Raw genomic sequence first — 24996 nt, forward strand, 5'->3', positions numbered from 1 at the left:
ATACAAAAATTAGCTGGACGTGGTGGCACAGGCCTATAATTTTAGCTACTGAAGAAGCTGAGGCAGCATAATCGCTTGAACCGGGAGGTGGAGGTTGTGGCGAGCTAAGATCACGCCACTGTACTCCAGCTCAGGCAACAGAGCAAGACAGTATCTCAGAAAAAAAAAAAAAAAAAAAAAAAATCCCTATCTTGTAATTAGAGGGTGTTAGCCCTTGATCATGGCCATTTCTTAGTCCAGGGCAGCTCTTCCGGTTTTCTGAATGATAACATGTGGTTTCAGTGATAGATGGGCTATCACTGAAACAGCGAATGCACACTAATCCTCATTTTGTTTTAACAAAAATTAAGATTTCTGTTGGAGTGCTAATGCTTAAACATAATAATTAAAGAGCAATTAATCCTCTTTTCTCATCCATAACTACTGTAAAATCTAACCTGCATTATTTTGTTTTTATTATTGTTTGTTTATGTTTGTTGAGTCCAACCCCCTCCTAAGCTGGTGCACACACGCAGGGCATCCCACCAGCCTAAAATCAATGAGGTCCTGCACTCTTTGTCTCTGCTCCCGCTTTCCTTCCACCAAGACTTCCAATTCCTGAAAGTGCCACCACAGTAATAATGCAGGCTTTTCTGAGACAGCTGCAAGGTTATCTTTTTCTTTGGATTTTCCTAAATCTTTTCTCTCTGTGCAGCTGAAATGGAAAGACACAGCAACCTCTGCCCAGCTCACAATAGCAGCTGCAGCCATGTAATTCCCCCTTTCTTTCCAATCAAAAGGGATTAACATTTCACTCTTTGGACCTGGTATGCTTACCACTCTATATGCTTTTTTCTAAAACTATCCACCTAAGTAACATCTCCCTTTTGCTTTAGTGTTTAAGAAACAAAAAATAAAAACTGACTCGATTATACCCATGGTAATGGCCCTTGCAGTTCAGCAACTGTGTGTTTCTTCTCCAAGGTCTCTTCTGTCTTTACACTTTCCCTAGAACTGATTACTGTATTATTTTATGTGTAATCTTGTTGTATGCTACCTTTAGGTATATAAATAATGTATTACTATTCAAATTCCACTCCAATGGAAGTCGCTTCCACACAACTTCTTAGCTGCCATCATTTCAAAAGTATGATTAATTGAAAGATCTACAGGTTAAATACTTCTCAGCTGATTCCCTAAACAACAATTACAGACTGTTTCTAGTAGTAGTTTCCACACAGACTGGAGTGTAGTGGCACGTTCTCAGCTCACTGCGACCTCTGCCTCCCGGGTTCAAGAGATTCTCCTGCCTCAGCCTCCCTAGTAGCTGGGACTATAGGTGCCCGCCACCATGCCTGGCTAACTTTAGTATTTTTAGTAGAGTCGGGGTTTCACCATGTTGGCCAGGCTGGTCTCAACTTTTAAAAAAAATATCTGAACAAAATTTGCCTTGTTTTGTTGCATAAGCCATATGAGCTAATCAGTTTGTCATGAGTCTCTGATATACTCCAGAGAGCAATGCTTATGAACTTCACACCAGTGTTGAGAAATAGCAAGTGTGGGGTGCATCATCTATGACCCTCAGCTGTACCAAGTTAATTTTTAAAATGCAATTGCTAAGCCTGTAATGAGGCTCTGAACGTGATCCTATCTCTGCAGTGAGTCACCTGCCAATGCAAGGAAAACAAGACTGTTCTCAGCATTTACAATTTCCTGAGAAATCTTTGTTGCTGTGGTGATTTTGATGCTTTTACCTAAAAAAGTAAAAACATGACATTGTTACTAGCATAAGTAATAAATGGCAAGTGTATCAAATGTGATGAGCACAAAGGTGTCCGGGACTATAATAGCTCAGTTCTGCGGGTGCCACAAAGCACAGCCTAGAAAGACAAGGAGCATCAAACAGTGGTCAACATGTGGCCCTAAGAACTGCCTCATTGGAACTCAGCCCCTTCTTAGCTGTAACTCTGGGTGAGTTACATAACTTTAGTGTCCTCCTTTGTAAAATGGGAATAATAGTAATACACCCCTCCACTGTGTGGATCAAATGAGCTGATATTTATAAAGCACTTAGAACAGTGCCTGCGCACAGGAGCACAATATAAGAATTGATTAAATGAAATGAACATGCTGCAGGGTGATGCTTCATCTTGGTTAGGACTTTTCAGAATTAGAACCTACAAACCACTGTTTTAAAGTCCACGAATAGTAGCACTTCTTCAATCTGAAGTTCTTAGATCTAAACTTTCAAGTTATACAGGTAAATTCACAATTAAAAAGGAAAGAATGATCCTCTTTTAGTATAACATCTATTCTCACTTCCTTAGAACCTATGATATTTAGAAATCTCTGTCTGATATGTGTGTGCGCTATTGTGGACAATTTTCTTAACACTTTAGATTTCAACGTGATATATTATGAATCATAAAATTTTGATTAATGTAATTTTATCTTAGGAGTTAAACACTTCCAACTGTAGTGCTGCTGTTTTAGCTGTGTGTCCTTTGGCAAGTTACTTACCTTCTCTGAGCTCCTGCTTCTCACCTGAGAAAAACAGAAAAATATGCACAGGTTGTCATATTGATGAAATGAGATCTTGTAGGCAAATGTTTTTTAGCAGAGTTAGTGTTAATAATGAAGTACCATGTTATTTTAATGTATAAGCAGTAAATTGTTAATATCAAAGTATTAAAAGCCTTTTTATTTTCTCATTGCAAACCTGGCCAATTCCAGGGAGCCTTTCCTGGATCCTCCTTTCCCGGATCCTCCTTTCCCATCACCATTACTGCTAACTCTCGTTTCTCTTCTCGTCTCTGTTATAAATATGTTGAGGGCAAGAACAAGCCTCCCCCTTTTTTGGTCTCTTTTACTTAAGCCTTGTGCAGTGAGTGCTCTGTGCACTGTAGGATGTTTGCTATGTTACTTCTTAATGGATAAAAAGAGTGGCTACTGTGCATCTTTTTTCACATCATGAAAAACGAAGAAGGAATGAGATCTAGGTTGAGTTCATGTTGAAGTGGAAAATCTAAGAGGAACTTAAGAGAAAGCCACGAAGACGGCTTCTAAAACATAGTGCAATGTTCTGCTGAACTCGGAGAAAATGACTGTGGAAAGAAAAAGAAGAGCAGTGCACTAACAGCATTATTTTGTTGTGGTACCCACAGTTAGGGACTTAGAGTAGGATCCAGCGAAGCAAAAGGAAAGGAACAAGTCAGACAAGTAGTAGCTATACCAGGTAAGTCACAGAATCAGAAGGCCAAAAGGGGAGAAACTTGCAAGAGGAGTTATTTGTATTAAGTGTGTGCATGGGTGTGCAGAGGCCAACAAAAAATAAAAGCAAGACAATGCCATTGTCTTCCAGAAGGAGATCATTGAAAACCTTTAGAGAGTGCTTTAAGCAGATCTTTGGAAGCTGAATCCAAATTAAGAAAGATTCAGAAAGAATAAGTGATTGGGGAGTAAATGCAGCTGGTGGAGACCACTGGTTTAGGAAGAAGACAGACTGGATATGAGATGGTCAAGTCGAAAGGTTCAAGGAAGGCATAGATCAATCAGAAAACATTCCCGAATCTTAAATGGCAATTGAAAACAAATCACTGGAAAGCTTAAATAAAATTGCTCTCCTTTCCAATGGCATTCTTACGCCTGACTCAACTATTATCAGCGTGAGAAAACTGAGATGTACACATGATTCAAAGCCAATGGTTTTAATTTTTCCTAATACATGAGTCATGTTAAAGATTGAGAGACATGGATTTGTATGTATTCAAAATATTCTTGAGCCTATTACAATACAATATTGTTATTGAAAGGTTAATGTCTAAAGTTTCAGATAATTATATTACCAACATGCAGTACCATACCAAAAAAAAAAAAAAAAAAAAAAAACTTGGTCTTATTTATACGTTTTAAAATAACTAAGAGGATAATTGGAATGTTTATAACACAAAGATATGACAAATGCTTGAGGTGATGGATACTCCATTTACCCTGATGTGATTATTACACATCATATGCTTGTATCAAAATAGCTCATGTACTCCATATATACTTACTGCGTACTCATAAAAATTAGAAATGTTAAATCTAAAAAAAAAGGGGGGGGGAAAGAAAAGAAAAAGGTAAGATTTTGTAAAACGTGATTTATCTGTTTTCTATCTGAATAGGTTCCTCAAGATGAATGGACAGGGTACACCCCTCGAGGTAAAGATGATGAAATTCCATGCCGAAGAATGCGGAGTGGTAGTTATATCAAGGCCATGGGGGATGAAGACAGTGGAGACTCAGACACGAGTCCCAAGCCTTCTCCAAAAGTTGCTGCACGGAGAGAAAGCTATCTCAAGGCTACTCAGCCATCCCTTACAGAACTCACCACACTCAAGTAAGTAGTCCTAACCCTGCACTTGTGATAGTCCAGGTGCTTGTATTATCACCGAGGCTCAGACGGTGTGTCTCCTACAGTAAGTGGGGCAGAAACATCCTACAGGTGGAGCAGTGCAACACATTGATTGTGACTTTAGATCTGATGTCTGTACCCCAGTGCCTTTGTAGAGAGGGGCAACAGATGTGCTCTGCATTGATCATGAGCTGAACCCCTCATCTCTAAGAAGCAGAAACAATCCAATCTTTTCAGAAGCCATTCTGGATTCTTTTAAATCCAGAATGGCTTCTGAAAAGAATTAAAATTTCTGGTCAATAAGAATATACATGTATCCCAATTCTTGAACATTTGCTCGGGCATGAAGTACATACAAGAACTTTTTCTTAAGACTCTTGAATTTGTCAGATAATTGAGTGACATAATAGAGGAGATTGTCTTGGAGAAGCTTATAGAATGTGGCCATGCTTGCAAATTGGATATGTGAAGGTTCTTGACATACATTTTTAAACTTGGGCACTCAATACGTATTACAATTTGAAGGCCTTAAAAATGTTTTGTTTGAAAATATAAATATAGTCATACAACATCTAATGATGGGGTTACATTCTGAGAAATGCATCATTAAGTTATTTCACTGTGCAAACATCATAGAGTACACTTACACAAAGCTAGATGGTCTAGCCTACTACACACTTAGGCTATATCGTGTGGCGTATTGCTCCGAAGTTGCACACCTATGCAGCAAATTACTGTACTGAAGGCTGTGGGCAACTCTCAGACAATGGTAAGTATTTGTTTATCTAAATATATCCAAACATAGAAAAATACAGTAAAAGTACAGTATTATAATCTTATGGGACCACCATATTATATGCATCATTAACTGAAATGTTGTTTTGCAGCATATGACTGTAGTCCTTAACTGTATTTGTGCTGTTTGTGAACAAAGAACAGCACTCCACAGGAAACCACTGAAATTGATTATTTTAAGCCAGACCTGATTTAATTCTAAATGCTGTTTATAGAGAGTACATTCTTTAGAGTCTTGAAATGTAGAAAATAGATAGAATTCCATTTGGACCTGAAAAATATATTACAGATAACTCATATTTTTAACTGCCATTGATTCCGTATTTTGATGAAATAACATTACTATTCGTGCATTTATATTATGTTACTAAATAAAATATTAAAAGACAAAATAAATAAAACAAAAAAATCAATGCAGTCGAGTTAAGGAAAACAAACCTATTTGTTAATCAAGAGCACTGAAAAACAGCTGACTCTTGTGCATGGGAATTTATTTAAATAGCAGAGTATGTTGTATTTTAAAGAACCGGACAGAGACAGCCTCTCATGAATTATTTGTCAAGCGTTTGTGTGGAACAATTCTGGATCATTTTAATCAAAAATTAACACCAACGCATCAGTAAATTAAGCCAAGAAAAAAAACCTCTTCTTTCTTTCTTTAGCTTTCAGTTGCCCTTCCTCTTTGTCTTTTTACTACATGTGTTAGTTTTCAAGAATCGTCAGAACGAACTACCACAAACTTGGTGGCTTGATTAGATCTACAAAGACTCTATTTCCAAATAAGGTCACATTCACCGATAGTAGGAGTTAGGACTTCAATATATCTATTTGGAGAACAGAATTGGACCCAAAACATTGCCACATGAGCTTAAAAAAAAAACATGGAAATAAAAAACAGAAACAAATCTTCATTGTATTTTGGCACACCTAGCAGATGCTCAGAAAATTAAATTAAAAGAACTGGATTTGTAATAAAGGCAGTGGACCAAGGTGACATGAAACGAGGGAGGCCAAGGACCCTTCTGAAAAAAATATCTTCTATGGACCTTAAAATATCTCTCCACTAGACACAATGCTAGGTAGTCATGGCTGTGGGGTTAACATCTTTCTGAAGATGCAAGAAAAGAATTGCAATGGGCAGGAAAGTCACTTAAACCAGCAACCTCCAGAGTCCTTTCCACCTCCTGAGTATTCTGTTAGGTTGTCATCAAGATGCATTGGTCACATTCGCTGAGTGATACTTTGGGTCTTGGGTGATAAGATAGAGGAACTGCTCTTGTCCACTGCGATATCCAGGTAAGAGGAGAACAGGAAGATGCAGAGCCATGAGGAAGATGAGAAGGGTGCTCTGAGGAGACTGAGGACAGGGGTGGTGGGTAGGGGCTGAAATCAACATCACAATCGTGCCCTGGGCTACTCTCATAGCTTCAGGATGTGGAGGATCACTCTGAATTCATCGAAACTCTTTCTTTCTCATTTGCCTTCTTCACAATATGACCCTCCTCTAATGGCCTGGACCATATTTTTGTGACCACCATATATTTCTTTTGCTGCTCAGAAGTTTTCAGAGCAGAAAGAGACAAACATGCAGATGACAGCTAGGCTGATGGTAGAGGGCCAGCTCCTTCAGAGGGTGAAGATGTTGAACTGGTTATGAGTTAGTGACTGCTATTTCCTCCCTCCCCACTTACGGAAATTCAAAGTGGTGATAAGTGGACAGGAGAACACCTACTAAACTGAAAACATTTTACTTAGGATGGAGTTTCCCCAAACCATCTCTGTTGCCCCTATTCTTTGGCAGGAAAGAGAACTTTTTTTTCCTATGTTTATGTAAGATGGATAATGTGCCGATATCATCACAAGGTTTGAAGGAAGCACATCTCATATATTACTGTGAAAACTCAATCATCATGATTATGATCCACAAAAGGATCACAAGAGAACCTTAGACAACCATCTAAACATATCTTCCTTCCCTGTGCTACCATCACATCCCCTAGAATCATTTCTCATAGTTCTACTTACCTCTATTCGTTTCACACTCACCTAGTTTATGAGTTCCCTTTGTCATTACAGTCTACACATTAAACCTCCGTCATCTTCAACTGCATACAATTGTTAGTGACCTCTAGTTTAACCAGATTGGCCAGGCACGGTGACTTACACCTGTAATCCCAGCACTTTGGGAGGCCGAAGTGGGCAGATTGTTTGGGTCCAGGAATTTGAGACCAGCCTGGGCAACATGGCAAAACCTCGCCTCTACAAAAACTACAAAAATCAGCCAGGTGTAGTGGTGTGCACCTGCAGCCCCAGCTGTTTGGAAGGCTGAGGTGGGAGGATCACTTGAACCCAGGAAGTCGAGGCTGCAGTGAGCCTTGATTGAGCCACTGCACCCCAGCCTGGGCAACAGAGAGAGACCCTGTCTCAAAATTAATTAATTAATTAATAGTTTAACCAGATTGAAAGAGATACAAAAGAAAAAAAGGAAAACACACTAAAAAGGCAAAAATTCAGACATGACATGAGTCATAATCAGTTCTGTCTTTCATTCCTTGATGATGTTTTGACTGCAGATCATTATTTTTCTAGAAGTTTGAAGGATTCAGTCCCTTATGAGAAAAAAGATCCCCATATCCTGGAATTCTAGTTCCTCAAAAAAGAAAACTATATTTATGTTCCTACTTCTTTGACATTTAAGTCGATTTTTTTCCCTCCTTCCTCCTCAGCAATTCACAGCTTTAGGGATGAATCATAGCCCTGAACCAAGATAACTAAAATTAGGCAAGTGAGATTGGGGCAACATTTTGTTTAAGGTTTTCAACTCCCATCTTCTCTCAGAAATGTTGGAGAGAAGGCACTCCTACACTTTCTTACATTGTTTTTCTCTTTTCTTTTCTATTTTCCAAAGGCATCTTGAGGGTTTATTTATGTGGGTGGTTTTTCATCAGCTGCTTAGTGTTAGTCATTGGGTCCTCAGACATATAAGGCCTAAGGTCAGTTAAACATTGTGGTGTTAGGAGTAGTTTTGAGACAATGAAGTCCATCTTTGGGCCAGCAAAACCCCTCCTGTAACTACTCTTGGAAAACTATTATTTCGGTCACTCTCTTCTCTTATCCCACAGCTATTAACAAATCGCTCCACCTCATCACTAGCTTTTCCTTCTTCCTTACTTATTAGCTAACAATAAATTTGAAATGGCATATCAGCCGAGAATATTAATATTTTCAAAAAGTTCTGAATGTTTAATAGTAAATTTCCAGGCAAGTAGAGGAGACATTTAGGGGCCAGAGTTCTCTCAAAGCATGTCGTTGCAGCCTGGCACTGATGAAGAACATAAGTCTCTTACTTGGAGTGCTATTTATTCTAGAACTGAGACTACTGCCTGCTACCATGATTAGTTAAAACCTAGTCCAAATCCCATCTGGGACTTTTATTCGATACACTGCAGAAAGAACTTTTTAAAAATTATACTAAGTGGGGTGTCATTTAAAAGATTCTGAAGTTAAATTCAAATATCTATTAATCCTACATGAAAAATAGTTTAAAGTGACTTAATACTTCATCTCTTTATCCAAGCACTAAGAAAAATTCTTCCCCTAGAAGAAATAGTCAATCTTTAATATTATAGACTTTAAAACTCCTCTGAAATTGGGGAGAAGGATCCCAGGCCGTTGCAAGAGAGCCAGTCAGAGCTCCTAGCAATTTTGATAAAGTGTCTGACGAAAGGCTTCAGGAAGATTTATTTTCAGTTCTAAATGCCTTGAAGGCAAATCGTTTTTCATTTTCAGGATGGTTAATCCTCTTAATCTTCATTTTTCCCCCTGGCCCTGAACCTTTTTTTGTTTGTTTTAGATAAATTGGAAAATTTTAAATTTAAATTTGGAAAAATACTAAGTAGCTGTGTGCCTTTTGGCAAATGGATTAATGTCTCTGAACCTCCTCATAAATGAGAGTCTCAGTCTCTCAGCATGGATGGCACCACTTAAGTGGCTCTCCCTACAACTCCTCCCACCCCAAACCTGTGGCAGACAGCGTTAGCCAATCCCAGCATTGATGGATCCCATCGCCCTACCGATTGAGAACAGACTGAGCCCCTGAACCAGTCTCAATGCAGGGCTCCAGCCACCATGATTCATTGATCCAAGATGCCCACAGGTGCTATCTTTAGTCTACAGGAAATATCTCCCAGGAACCTTTCAGCACTGATGTGTGTAATTATAAGAACGAGGCACGGTAGGCTGGCGGTTCACAGTTTAAAGACAAAAGAAAGTAGTATTGGTAAAGAAAATAATTTGAGAAGAGGTGGATGGAGTGTTCTTCTTCAACTTTAATTCTGGATATTTTAAAGCGTCGATTTCTACGTAAGGAACCCAAAACCATAGGTTCTTGCTGTAGTCTCTTTTGTTGTTGTTGTTGTTTATCTTGTATACATTTTTTTCTCCCCTTTTTTCCTCCTGGACATGCTGTGTCCTTGCCTGTTCCTCACGTCATACACTCCCCTCCTACCTACCTACTGCTCCTCGTTCTCTTTTCTTGCTCGAGAAAGAGGGGGATGGGATGAAGATTGGAGCATCGCTATTTTTTTCCCCAAATCTATGAACCGTATTGCGAACATAGCAATTTGTATCATCCCATCTCTGTTCTAAGTAGTATGAAATATCTGTTTTGCCTAATGCTTTTTTGTTCCTCTCCTACCTGTTCCTCTGTATCATTGTAACATACAACAGCAAATGCTCCTCACAAAATAGGTAGAACAAGAAAACACAACCTGCCACACGAAGTTGTGAATTAACGTCCTCAGTGATCAGTGATATAAACTCAGGGTAGTGTCCCATTCTTCCCTGATATAATACTTTCTTCTATTATCCTCTATCCTTCTAACTCCCCACTCCCACTTTCCAATATAATAAGAAATGCGACACATTTAAAACAGGGAAAGTCATTCTTGCTCACAGAAAAATTGTCACTTGCTCATCTACAAATTATCTAAATACCTTTCAAAACTTTGTTAGAAATCAGCTTGATTTGAAAAAGAAAAAAACACCTAATACAAGCTATCGCCTATTATATTCAGTCCCAGATCACCACTCCTAGTTTAAAAAAAAAAAAATGTTCCTTCATTGGGAAATGAATGCCCTCCTCCAAATGATGTGGGCACGTGTGAGTATTGTAGTCTGTACCAAATCCTGGTATCTTGCTGTACAATTACTCTTTAGAAAAGCCTGTGTTGAAAGGAAGCCTGCATAGACTGAAAAGTTTCTACAATGATCATGACTACAGAGAGGTGAGAACTCCTTGTGTGTCTTTAAAGGAGGCAAAAGAATAAAAGAAAGTCCAGATACTTTTCTAGAGAGAAGGAATGGAGACATTTTTAAAAGTTAAGAGTCAGGGGTTGGGGGAGGGAAAGCATCAGGATAAATAGCTAATGCATGCTGGGCTTAATACCTAGGTGATGGGTTGATAGGTGCAGCAAACCACCATGCACACGTTTACCTGTGTAACAAACCTGCACGTCCTGCACATATATCCCAAAACTTAAAATAATTTTTTTAAGTTGGAGGAATATTTACATTTTAACAAGGTTCTAAGTGCCTGACTGAGTGCTATGGGCTTTACATACATGTTTTCTTTTGATCATCACAACTCTATGCATGCAATTTTGCCCATTTTACAAATGATAAATTTGCATCTCAGAGAGATTAAATAACTTTTTAAAGGTCACCTATCAATCAAATGTCAGAGCTAAGATTTGAGCCCAGGTGTTGAAAGCAGAAAAGATAAAAAGCTGGACGGAAAGTTGAACTTACTAAGACTGCAGTGATGAGCTATTTAAAAGACGTTTAATAATGGAGGGGAAAGGAAGATCAGCTGGGTGTGGACAACTGTCAGGTGGTACCCAGGAAAAACAGACATTCAAAACAGACTGTGAGAGTGAAGGATGGATTTGAAGGGGCATCAGAAGCCTGCAGTGAAGTGAGTTCTCTGTCTGAAGTGTAAACATCAAACATGCAGCTGAAACAGGAAGGATCTTGAGAACATCGTGACTCAGGCTTAGCCTCAGGTACAGAGAAGAAGGACCAATGACCAAAGAATCAGAGCTGCAGAAGGTGCTGGCTGACAGAGGACACAGGAAGAAGGGACGGACTCTTAGGAGCCTGGGTTCAGCTCTGTGGAGACTAATACAATCATGAGTCCTGGGCCTATATCTGTTCTATGGCTTACCGTGTGTAACCTGAACCTTCTTCAAAGGACAGCAGACCAGGTTTGCACCCTTGACAGCTGGCTTCAAGGGGCTGTGTAAACAAAGCCCTAAGACAGCAGAGGGAGGGGAGCCAGGGAAGGCCCTGGCTGAGGGTTCTGGAAACAAAGACTCCCCACTTCCTTTAGGTGGTGCCGATCACAGATGCTGCCCACTGTCCTTCTAGGACGGCTTCTCTTTGCAGAGAGCCTCAAAATTCTTTCGTCTTGTCTGCCTGCCACCTGCCATTTGTTCAATTTAATATCTATGTTCCCGTTAAAGTGCAGACAACGAGGTAAAGAGAACACCCTAATTACAATCAGAAATTATATTCATGCAATCACTCACTCACTCATTTATTCATGCAACAAACATTTGGTAACTTTAATAATTTAAGTACTGTGTCCTACATTTATACCTTGGTTTCAATATTCACTAAATGCTTTACTAAAATCTGGTTTTCCAGAGTCAAGTAGAAGAGAAATATACACACACACACACACACACACACACACACACACACACAAAAGTCTAAGAATGGCAAAAGCAGGCACTACAAAGAGGAAAGGAACTTAAAATTCAGAGGCTGGTGGTATTAAAGTTGATCGTTTTGGTCAGAATTATTTTCTGATGAGAAAAATCCGTGTTGCCTGGCATAAGAAAGGGTGGTATTTTTTGTTTCTTTTTGTTTTTGTTTTCTTTTGTTTTGTTTACAGGTTATTATTTAGTTGGCATAGTACGTTATTAGCTTTACTTTTGCTGTATCATTTATTATTAAAGAAATTCTTCTTATGCATGCAGATGGAAGGACATTTTGCAGGAATGAGAAAAGCTTCTTGAAAAGGAAGCCTAGGCGGACATATTAGGAGGTGCCTCTAATCCTTTATAGAAGCAGGCTGGGTGTAAGTCCTAAATAAATGCATGTTTACAGAAGATGCATTTGAAATAGCAAAACCATCAACATTCCTATCTATAAAATAGGAGGAAATTCAATCAAAATTGCAGCCCAGGGAATTCAGGTGAGCTGCAAGGAGGAACTTCTAAGTGCAAAGTTATTAATTATCCAATCAATTAATTTGGAAATTGTTAGAGAAAACTTCCAAGGCCTCTTTTGAAACCAGCTGAGTTATATTCCTCTGAGACGTTGGATAATTCTGCTTGAGCAAGACAGACAAAATGTCTATATAGGATCTTTCCAGCCTGAAGAGTCTTAAGACTGTATCATAAGATCTGCACCATCGTCTGATCTGTGCATTGATCCTGTATTTTCAAGCTAAGCATGCAGGAAGAAGAGATTTCAAAGCGCCCACATAACACAGTACCCCCTAAATATATCACTTCTCTTCCTGACACTTCTCTTTCTATCAGTGGAATGATCATTTTCTAAATACAGTCTGGAAACTTTGCAACTCACCTCTTACCTCTTCCAGCTTTACTACTTTTCACTTGAGTGATTGCAATGGACCCATTTGTCTTGATGCCCCCAGCCTCTCTCCGCTCCAACTCCTTCTCTAAGACTTTCTACCAGGTTGCTAAAATATTATCTCTGAATCCCATGTTGTCTAGGCACAAAGTCCCAAATGTAGCATTCAAAAGTGTCACAGTAAGACTCCATTCTCCTTTGAGATCTTCTTTCCTGCTATTCCCTTACAAGCACAGAACACTTGCATGGGAAGTAACATCAAGCCACTTCAACAAGCCACTGATTGTTCAAGCGTAATTATGCAGATTCAAGAAGGTGCAGTGTATGTGGCACACTTAGCACCGTCTCTGGCACACGGTAGTTGCTCCATATATGTTAGCTATCACCATCATTATTATCAGTTTTGGCCACCTACTATGTGCTAAGCATTGGGATATATTATAGTAGTCAGGATTCCCAGTACAACAGAACTTGCGATCTAATGGGGGAGAAGACGAGAAGAAAGTCTCCATTCTTTTAAATCTTCTTCTCAAAGTTAACCTCTGGCTGTCGGCCATTATTTCTTCCTCCTAAGAATTCCCAAAGCACTGTGTTAACATTTCTCAAGGTAATATAGCCTTCTTAAGCGCTGGTCTGTTTTCCCCGTCCCTCGTGTAGAAAGAGGTTCGATGCTCTCTGAAAGAATGCTTTTGAATCACTTGGCACAGAGTCGTCATCCCAGAGGGGAAGTTGAACAAATGCTAACGCATCATTACGCAATCCCTCTAGGCCTAAGGTGCCCTGAACAGTACCCTCCACGAGTAGCTTTAATGCGCAGTGGTTGAGTTGAGTTGCCATCTAACATCTGCCCAGCATCCTTTGACTGCGTCTGTGCTCTCTTTGATTCTTCCCCCTCCCTCTGCTTCTGAATCTGTGGTTCTCTGAAAAGCTCCCTATTCCTTCTCAACCCTGCTTTGCATTGCCAGCCCACCTGGAGGCTGGGAGCTCAGTCTGGCAGGTACACATTAGCTCGTTAAAAATATCCACGCAGCCATCCCTAGTATTGTTATCCATTTCGAACATTAGCATATTTCCTTTAGTTCATCTGGGGAATCCCAGTTCCTTCTAGTTCTATGAGGGGGCAGGAAGCACCAGCATTAACTAGTCCTTTTGAAGTTGGGAAGGGTCTTCTTCAATGATCACATACTACTCCAACATTCTTTAAAAATTATTTGTGGCTGGGCGTGGTGGTCCACGCCTCTAATCCCAGCATTTTGGGAGGCCAGGGCAGGCGGATCGTTTGAGGCCAGGAGTTCAAGACCAGCCTGACCAACACGGCAAAACCCCATTTCTACTAAAAATACAAAAATTAGCTGGGCGTGGTGGCGTGTGCCTGCGATCCCAGCTACTCAGGAGGCTGAGTCACTCGAACTCGGGAGGCAGAGGTTGCAGTGAACCAAGATCTTGCCACTGCACCCCAACCTGGCCAACAGAGCCAGACTCTGTCTCAAAAAATGTGTGTGTGTGTGGATATATATATGTATATACATATATGTATGAACCCACATAAACCAATGAGAAAATATCATCTATCCTGATAGCTAGTAATATTTTAATTTTCTTCTAAGCCTATTGTTTAACATAAATAATTGGAAATAACAGTCATCAAGTGTTTTTAGTACATATGATAAGATCCTCCCAACGGTGTCAGAAGGAGTTTAGAGTTGATTTGTAACCAACACTTTACTGATACACCAAGGCTTTCCAATGGTTGTGAACCTCACGAGACAGAGCCCGGGCCTTCAGCTCCAGCCCTCTACTTTCTCTCCAACTTCTTTCCTCCCACTGACTCGTGAAACTCTGAGGACTTTTCCCTGAACAGTCTGGAGACTGTTTCCACCATCTGGACATTGTTCTTGACTTACAGCTCAGAACCTTCTTTTAGTTCTGCGGGCCACACCTCTTTCCCAGAAAAAGCAGAGCTGAGAGCTCTCGGAACAGATCCAGATTACCAACTGCATATAAAATTGCCACCACCTCAGTAGCATCATTCCTGTGCCAGATTCTAAGAGAGAATGGACACTGCTGTGGGTACAGGCACCTGAGAAGATTGGCCTGGTCCTGAGGTTTGTGCCTTCAGAGCCTGGGTTTGAAAAGCCAAGCTGGGAGCATTTTCCATTGTCGTTGCCGTCTCCACTCAGTGCAGAAAGATTGTGTTGGAATTTTAGAGTGAGAGAAGCTAGAGACAAAGCTAGCTGGACGTGCTCATCTAGCCCGAGGCTGCGTTTCTTCGTTGAAAGGAGCCCCTTCACAATGCTAGGCGGGGTCCAGTAGTCGGATGAGAGCCAATGGTGGACACCTCTTCCCAACTCCATATTCAGTTTGGTCATCCTGGGAGCCATACTGGCCATGATGGGAATATTTACACCATGGAAATCAACACGCTCTACAAGGCAGAGCTTCTTCCTCCCAAAAAGTCCATTTCTAAACATTTACCACTTTACCAACAGCATTATTTTCCTGTAGCCTTTCTTCAGAGATAGAATAAATGAAAAATCTTAGACGCAAATCTAGAAGGAACCTCAAAGATGATTCTAACCCTTTTATATTACAAATGAGGATATGCAGGCCCCAAGGAAAGGGGTATGTCACTGAAGCCCTTCAGCAAGGTTTAGGACCCAAGTCATCTCACTCTCAACCAAGACTTCTTTCCAGAGGAATCAAAGTTTCAAGCTGCTGACTGCCCTGAGGCAGACAAGAGACCTGTCAGACTCTGTCTCCATTGTACATATACGATTAAGTGCCGCCAGGAACAATGAACACAATGTTGTATAATTATTTGTAAGTTGTGAAATTACATTATGTATGTTACCTCTAACTAAAAGTGCTATATTTGTTCAAAAAAGAGAAAAATTAATATGAACTGAAAAGAGGAAGGGATGACTTCGTGAAAGAGAAAGGATTCAATTTGGAATCTGAATAATCACTGAGAGGCGACAGACTAGGGAGGAGGAATTTTGTCTGAGTATAAAGAAATTAAGTTGACTAGTGTATTAGAAGAGTATTTAAAAGTGAGAGGCCATCTTTGGATAGAAAGTGAGAACTTTTCTAAGTAAGATCCTTAAATATCCAGAGAATTCATTTTGTTTTAATAAAGAGAGCGATAGGAAACCGAGCCAGATAATGAAGTGATGTAAGTGTTGTTTTAGAAAGATGGCCTGCGTGGCCAGGCACGGTGGCTCACACCTGTAATCCCAACACTTTGGGAGGCCAAGGCGGGTGGATCACAAGGTCAAGAGTTCGAGCTGAGGCAGAAGAATCACTTGAACCCGGGAGGCGGAGGTTACAGTGAGCTGAGATTGCGTCACTGTGCTCCAGCCTGGGCAACAGAGTGAGACTCCGTCTCAAAAAGAAAAAAAAGATGGCCTGCGGGGTGTGGAGTCAAAAATCCAATTACAGCATTTCTTGTGCTTTTCTCTTACTTTTTTCTTCTGGCTTCTTTATTTGTTTTTCTTGTTGTTGGACTATATCTCATTTTAACCCCCCCAAAATCACCTTGAAGAATAGTAATGGCTAACACTTAGAAGCACTTCCTCTGTGCCAGACACAATTCACATAATAACTAATAGTACCTATAAGACAAGAATTATTATTGACTAAGTTATACAAGGAGGAAACTGGGGCACATAAATTTAATTGACTTTCCAAGGTCACAGATCTACAAGTCTCACAGCCAGGATTTGAATCCAGAGCCCATGTCATTAGCCACTATACTAGCCTGCCTCTAGATGAGATAGAGAGAGACAAATTGGAGACAGACAGTTTGAAATCAAGTAAGAGGCTAGAGAAAGTTGTACTGCTCCAGGGAAAGAATGGTAGAAGCAGAGATTAGGATGGTACCAGAAAGGGCTGATATACGAAGTTACACAGATAAATAAGGGCACCAAAAATCAAAAGCCAACCAGGGACAGGTGGTATAGTTTGGGTGTTTGTCCCCCCCAAATCCCATGTTGAAACGTAATCCCCAGTGTTGGAGGTGGGACCTGCTGGAAGGTGTTTGGGTCTGGGGGACGAATCCCTAAGGTATGGCTTAGGTGCTGTCCTCATCATCACAACTGAGTTCTCACTTTGAGTTCATGCAAGATCTGGTTGTTTAAGAGTGTGGCACCTCCCCACCCTCTTGCTCTCTTTCTCTTACCGTGTGACATGCTGACACCCTGTCACCTTCAGCCATGATTGTAAGCTTCCTAAACACTCACCAGAAGCAGCTACAAGTACCATACTTCCTATAAACCCTGTAGAATCATGAGCCAATTAAAACCCTTTTCTTTATGAATTACCCACCTTCGAGTATTTCTTTCTAGTGACCCAAAAACAGCCTAATACAACAGGTCAAATCTCCTTGTTGCTGCTGCTATTATTTTGTCTTGCTTACTGTAGTGATACGCTATTCCCCAATATACACCATACCCATATAAGTCTCTTTTTTTTATTTAGGAATAATAGGAAGATTTCCTTTTTTATTATTACAAAATATAATACTCATAAAAATTGTAACAGCACCAAGAAATATTTTAATAATGTGTAAAAGTCCCCCTCCCCTCTTCTTTCCCTTTTTATCCCTCCATAGAGGTAAGAATTCTGTTTCTTACAAATCTTTTCAGAAATGTTCTAGGCATACATTATATATACCCATGTCTAAACTTTCTTTATACATACTGTTCTACAATTTGCTCTTTTCACTTGAAATTAGGTCTTAAACATTGTTTTATACAAATACTTGTGGGTTAACCACACTCTTTTTAACAACGGCAAAGTATTCCATTGCATGCCTGTACTATAATTTATGCAACCACTTCCCTCATTGAATGGGTCATATTCTTTATGCAAAGCAATGGAAGACAAAAAGACCTAGTTATAACAAAAAGAGATATTCACAACATATCAGCATGGTCATGGGAGTATAGGCCTTGGGCAAGAGTGCAGGAATTAGCTAAAAGTGTAAAAGTAACTTCAATAAACATGAAGGCTTGGCATCTCAAAGCACTTAATCATCTAAAGAAAATGAAAATGAAGCAAAAAACAGGATATAAAGTAAAATATGCTCCCACCCGCCAAAATAGACAAGTATAATCATAAAACCTGCTGTTCCAATTCCCTGCTGGGAAGACTGGGTTCTAAGACTATGCCCCTCAGGGTTGAGTATAAGCTATCTACCATGGGAAGAACAATCCAGGGGCCATTTTAAAAATAGGTGCATTTTTTGTTTGTTTGTTTGTTTGTTTGTTTAACTTACAGCAGTGGTAATATTTGATCAACAGTTAGAATTTTCCAGCTTCTCTTCCTTTTTGAATATTTTGAGATGGACTTCACTATTCATATGATAGGTTAAGATCCTCCTCATTTCTCTTTCCTTGGCTGTCTTAAAGAAAACAATCATCTCAGGTAGAGGAGTATTAGCAGGAGGGAAGAATGATCCTTGGGGAAAAATTTCGAGGTGTTTTGTTTTGTTCTGAATTAGGTGAATCCATTAACTGCCTGCACTCCACAGCCCTCACTCCCCACACTTTCCCTGAGTTTATTTAAGTAGTTGCCCATAGCAACCACCGACACTTTAAGTAGCTGAGCTGAGTATTGCGGGGAAACAGCTTGGCAAGCCTCTGTCTAGCTTCCATGATCATTCACTGTGCCCTGGAGGTAATAATATAAAATTCAAATGATAATTTTAAAATACTAACAATGGTTTTGTGTTTCCTGTGTTTAAAAAAAAAAAAAAAAAAAGGCACTACGTTTTTTAAGTGACATGGTACAACAGGGTCTGCTGGTCACCCTCAATACCACTGGAAATGGAATAATTTCAGGAATGAGAGGAACGCTGTGAAGAAACCCCCGCAGAAGGGACAGCACACCGTAGCCACACTGCTCTTCTTCCCTCTCCCTTTCTGGCAGCACCCATGCCCCTAGGGCTCCAGTCCTGCTGACTTACAGGCAGCCTGAAATAATAAGAGAAGGCAGAACTGTGTACAAATCTGGACTTTACAAATTTGCAGCCTTATGTGAGTGACTTCTCTGGTTGTGGCTTTTTGTTTTTCATTTTATAAATGAGTCTATTGCTGGGCGCAGTGGCTCATGCCTGTAACCTCTTTAGGAAGCCAAGGCTGGTGGATCACGAGGTCAGGAGTTCAAGACCAGCCTGGCCAAGTTGGTGAAACGCCCCCCGTCTCTACTGAAAATACAAAAATTAGCCAGGCATGGTCGCAGGTGCCTGTAAGCCCAACTACTGGGAAGGCTGAGGCAGGAGAATCGCTTGAACCTGGCAGGTGGAGTTTGCAGTGAGCCAAGATCGCACCACTGCACTCCAGCCTGGGCAACAAAGTAAGACTCCATCTCAAAAAAAAAAAAAAAAAAATTCTTTTCAGTTCTTTTGAGGCCATTAAGTGAGATCAGAATGTTAAAATTTTTAAAAAATTAAAAATGGTCCTAATTATCTATTATTAAAAAAATATTGTGAGAATTAACTGAGCCAACTTATGTTAGGCACCTTACCTAGAATGCCCTATACAGTAAGCATATACTTAGCATCTCCTGTGTGCAAGCTAAAATGTTACTCAAAAATACATAAATAAATAAACAACCTTACAGGGAAAAGGCAACAATAAAACCATACAAACAGATGCATTCAGAGACCAGGTTACTCAACACCCTCCGTGTGCCAAGTCCCATGAGGCTCTTCCGCACGGAACTGGAATCCTACTTTCCTCTCCAAGTCAGTCCCCCAGGATGGGCCCTGGACTGTGTTTTATTTTCTACGCTGTAGCTGCCTGTAGCCTTTGATCCCTGTAGGTCCATCCCTGTCCCTGTCCCTGTCCCTAGAAAGAAGGTACTTCCTTCCGTCGCTCACCCCAAAGGGCTCACTGGCCGACCATGAAGCTACCCCCAGCTTTGTTCTCTGACTGTGGATCTGTGTGGCTGCTTTTGTGTCTCTGTCCTTTATTCATCTCTCCCTGACTCCTCTCCTCTGTTGGAAGCGTTTCACTGGCAAGTTGAATGATTAACTTCGGGTTTGGCGACGCTAAGTGTTTTACCTATTGTTCTAAACTAGTGCCTTTGCCTGTGTTTACAGGAATTCAGTGACTGGGGGTATTAGTCCCTTTTCATGCTGCCGATAAAGACATACTCAGGACTGCGTAATTTATAAAGAAAAAGAGGTTTAATGGACTAACAGTTCCATGTGGCTGGGGAGGCCTCATAATCATGGCAGAAGGCAAGAGCGGCTATGAGAGCCAAGTGATAGGGGTTTCCCCTTATAAAACCATCGGATCTCTTGAGACTTATTCACGACGACAAGAACAGTATGGGGGAAACTGCCCCCATGATTCAATTATCTCCTACCAGGTCTCTCCGGCAACACATGGGAATTATAGGAGCTACTACTCCAGATGAGATTTGGGTGGGGACACCGCCAAACCATATCACAGGGGAAGCAGGGCTTACAGTATCCCAGACTGTTTTTCCTAGTACATTATGATAACACTGAGTCCTTGTCTCATTTGATCAATTTGGGCAAAACACACTCTTCTAACACTGTGTGTAGTGACCCACCTGACCCCTCCCTCCCGCTTTAAAAATGTTCAGAATGTTCTGTTTTTATGCTCATCAGCCTTTAACAGTATAAAGCTTTCTTTCTTCTCTTATTATTCGTATTTTTCATCCTTTGAACTACATGTGGTAGTTTGCTCAGCTGCTATAACAAAATACGATAGACTGGGTGACTTAACAAAAGTTTATTTTCTAGAGGCTGGAAGTCTGAAATGAGGGTGCCAATATGGTCAGGTTCTGTGAGGGCCCTTTTCCTGGCTAGCAGATAGGGCCACCTCCTCACTGACTTGACGTGGCAGACAGAGACAGAGCTCTTGAATGTTTGTTTTTTTTTGCTTTTTTTGTTTTTTTTTTTTTTTTTTTTGAGACGGCATCTTGCTCTCTAACCAGGCTAGAGAGCAGTGGCGCGATCCAAGCTCACTGCAACCTCTGCCTCCCAGGTTCAAGCGATTGCCCTGCCTCCTGAGTGGCTGGGACTACTGGCCCACACCACCATGCCCGGCTAACTTTTTGTATTTTAGTAGAGATGGGGTTTGACCATGTTGGCCAGGATGGTCTTGATCTTCTGACCTCGTGATCCATCCGCCTCAGCCTCCCAAAGTGCTGGATTACAGGCGTGAGCCACCATGCCCAGCCTCTGGTGTCACTTCTTATAAGGACACTATTCCCATCATGAAGTTCTCACCTTGTGATCATATCTAAACCTAATTGCCTCCCCAGAGACCCCATCTCCAGATACCACCACACTGGACATTAGGGCTTCAACATATGAATTGGGAGGAAAACAATTCAGTCCATAGCATCCGATATTATTTTCTGTCTTTGAGTATAATCGTTTATGGAAGGGTGGTGATGCACCCCAGCCATGAAGAAGAAACTATGAGTAAATGCATTTTAAGTTATTAAAATGTGAATTCTGAGCATTATTTTTACCAGCAATGTGCCTGCTGCTGGAATTTGCTTTGATAGCATGGTGAGGATCCAACAGTTTCCATCTCATGCTTCAGCTCTTAGCTCAGTGGCTGAGCGGCTGTGACTGACAGGTCTAGAGCGTATTCATGGATCGAGCTCACCTTACACGTCTGCTTCCTCCCAGGAGCTCTTTGATGGGCTGTCACTCAGCACATGTTCCCTCTCTTTAGGGCCTCTTAAGAGAACACACTACCTGAATCCTACCAATGGAGTGGTACAATTATTAGAAACATTTGTCATATGCAGTACTCATGAAATCATTAAGTTTTCATGTAGTTTTTACAACTGTAAAAAGTTTGTGGTTTGTATCTCATTTGATCATTAAACAGCCCCTTTGTATACAGGAGAATCTGTTGCATTAATGACAGGTCATGGGCAGACCAGAGTGTAGCCCAGGACTTCTCACTCCACAACCAGGATGTTTTCCATAGTATTAAATACCAGTGAGAAATGAGAATAGAAGAGTTTTTCCCTCCAAATCTTCACTATGGAAGATTTCCTGGGACAATCTTGAGTCTACAGGTCTGAGTGCTTTGCCTATCTTAATCACAAATTAATTTCTCTCTCTCTATGTCTGCATTAGAACCCAGAACACAGATAAAGAGGGGCGATAACAGTAATCAACACTGGTGGTAATGTTTGCTTGGGGCTGCTGGAGAAACCTGGCTGCTAATTGGCAATAACCCAGTGGGCGATGTTGGGCCTTAACTCCTTAATCATATGAGCCGTTTGGCCATCTGATAGCATCCCTTTAAGACTGGCCCAATCCTGCAGCCCTGCTCGTTCCACCTGCTCATTCTTCCCAGCATTTCCAGATGTCCAAAAAGGATAACACATTTTTTGTGAGTTTTGGCTGGTATATACAAGGAGAACCTTTGTGTTTTATTTAGATAATTTGTATTCAACAAGCCCTGCAACCCTAAGAAAATAGGTGATGTGCCTGTCTATCTCCTGATCTAGCTACTTGGGAGGCTGAGGTGGGAGGATCGAATAAGCCCAGGAGTTGGGAGTCCAGCCTGGACAACATGAGTGAGACCCTCATCTCTAAAAATAAACAAACAAGTAAATAATACAAGTAAATTTAAAAATAGAAAACAGGTCAGGCGCGGTGGCTCATGCCTGTAATCCCAGCATTTTGGGAGGCCAAGGTGGGCAGATCACAAGGTCGAGAGATCAAGACCATCCTGGCCAACATGGTGAAACCCCTTCTCTACTGAAAATACAGAAATTATCTGGGGGCGGGGTACGCGCCTGTAGTCCCAGCTACTCAGGAGGCTGAGTCAGGAGAATCTCTTGAACCCCGGGGGGGCGGAGGTTGCAGTGAGCCAAGATCGTGCCACTGCACTCCAGCCTGGCAACAGAGCGAGACTCCGTCTCGAAAAGAAAAAAGAAAACAGATGAGGACAATGGAGAAAATATATATTTTTAATAAGTGTTCATCTTAGTTTCCAATAAGAAAATCCCTGTGTCTGTTTCAAGGAATTTGGGGGCTTCTTCCTGACTTTTCATGACATCCAACTCCCCTGTCACTTAGGACACTCAGTGAGTGTCTCTGTGATCCTCTGGATCCCAGCTAGAATGAGTTGTATATGTCCACAGAGTCTTACACTCACGCCAATTTGGAAGTAAGTGAGTAACTCACAAGGGAAATTGGCTTCAGTTACGGTCTCCCTGACCAATAAATAAGTTTTCATTGGATCGTTTGCATCTCTAAGATATTCCACGTTCTTCAGGATGCTGATTCCATCACACGGGAATGAATGCCTAAGGCCTCGCAGTGGGAGATAAGTGGGAGAGAAGCCGCTTTGCAGAAGTCAGGCGTGGTACGAGAGGAAACCGGTGACGCACTTTTTCTCCTCCATATGTTATCAGATTAGCCAGATCCTATGTGCTGAGAATTGGCAGAGCTCCCTCCGCTGCTGAATAGATTGGGCAGTAACTCCCAGCCACACAGCCACCTTGATAATTAGGTGACATTTCTGCCAGCTTCTGCAACCTGCCCTCTAGGGGGGCAGTGGGCCAAGTCACACCTTTGTGGCTACGTGTGTTCCCACGTGAATGATTCAACCCCATTGTTTTATGTCAGCCTTTCCTGTCCCACACAAAAGCCCCGAGTGTGAGCAGCTCTCTTTACACATAGAGGAGCCTCCCGCCTTCAGCCCCGTGTCAGTGCTGACTGACAGCATCCTGAGTGGGTTCTTCACGGGACGCTTTCCAGGTGTCATTCCCCATTGCTATAGTCAAGTTCAACAAGGTAGTAAGAGCAAGATTTTTAACACGGAGAGTTTTGAAGTCAGAAAAAAATGAATCTGTGCCTAGAATCGAGATGGGCTTTGAACATGTATCACAATAATGCACGCTGTCAGCTGCACTGAGTCTCTTCTGTATATGTTCTGTCCCAGCTAACAAGTTTCCTGCCTCATCACTGACCTCCGAGCTGTCACCTTCCATGCTGCCACAGATAGAGAAGTGTTAAAGGAAGATGTGCAGCCAAACAGGAGAGTCTGAGGGCAGGTGAAACCAAGAGACAACTGCGACCTAGCCAGCCAGGCCCTCCTTGAGAAAGGAGATGGGGGAGACGTGCAGAGTTAGGAACAAAGCATTTAAGTATATGCGGTATCTTCATTCATTCATGGGTTCATTTGTTCAGCTGGTACTTAACCTTGCTGTGTAGCAGGCACTGTGCTGGGCGCTGGGGATACCACAGTGAGCAAAACAGGCAGTAGCCCCTGCCTTCACAGAGCTTGCATCCTAGTAAGGAAGACAAAAATCAGCAAGACAGATAGACATAAAGAGCAGGGAAGACTAAGATAACAGCTGAGAAGGAAAAAGTTAAACAGGAGGAGGTGCTGTTCAGAGACCGTGACCCCGAAAGGCCATAGTCACAAGGGGATAGTGTCAGGGGGTCACAGGGTGGGGCATGCAGCTGTACTAGGGGAAAGTGAGTCAGACAGGGAGCAGCAGATCCTGGAGGTGCACCTGGTGTGCAGGATGCCCCGTGCAGGAGGAGAGCAGGGGCGGCCACAGCAGAGAGCATGAGTAGCAAGCTGGACCAAAGGAGGCAGGAGAGAAGGGAGCCGGACAGCCTGGAGGCCACAGGGAGCACTCCGAGTTGTACTCTGAGTGACACGGTGACTCTAACAGCCTTGGGTGGAGGAGCAGCACTTTAAGGGAATAAATCTGGCTGCTCTATCGAGAAGAAATTGGAGGGGGCAAGGATGGGAGTCAGGGGAAGCCGCATAGCGCTCCAGGACAGCGATAGTGAGAGCAGGGTGGGGCAGTGGACAAGCACGCGCCCATCCTGAGGGCAGGGCTGGCAGGGTGCTTTTGTGGATCAGATGTGGGCTGTGGAAGGAAACAGAGCTGGCTATTGGATCACATGGACGACTCTAGAGAGGCCACATGGAACCACGGCGTGCCGAAACAGTCCATCTCAGAGAGGGGGCAAATAATTCATCTGCTAATTCCTCCTGGTCTGTCTTTCATTGGTCGAGTCATATTCCATGGGGTATTAACAGTGTTGCACTTCTGAGCTGTGATACTTACCGAGGGCCTTGAGGCTCCTAGTGAAGAAGCCTCCACAGGCCCAGTGGCTCAATGGAGTTGGGCAAAGC

General features: G+C 41.7%; 1 protein-coding gene and 1 non-coding gene across 9 annotated transcripts in view; one reads left to right on the top strand and one right to left on the bottom strand.

The window, feature by feature from the left end:
• Positions 1-24996, top strand: part of DLGAP1 (DLG associated protein 1) — a 960906-nt gene that overhangs the window by 654471 nt on the left and 281439 nt on the right. For all 8 annotated transcript variants that reach the window (XM_025365244.1, XM_025365243.1, XM_025365245.1 and 5 more), the window contains one exon: positions 4146-4360. In XM_025365244.1, coding sequence (XP_025221029.1) covers positions 4146-4360 — 215 coding nt within the window. The remainder of the gene's footprint in view (positions 1-4145; positions 4361-24996) is intronic.
• Positions 7000-7103, bottom strand: LOC112611760. The gene has a single exon (XR_003116738.1). It is a non-coding gene; the product is annotated as a small nucleolar RNA U13 (small nucleolar RNA).

Source organism: Theropithecus gelada, chromosome 18 (assembly GCF_003255815.1).
Source record: "Theropithecus gelada isolate Dixy chromosome 18, Tgel_1.0, whole genome shotgun sequence".
NCBI classification, from domain to species: Eukaryota; Metazoa; Chordata; class Mammalia; order Primates; family Cercopithecidae; genus Theropithecus; species Theropithecus gelada.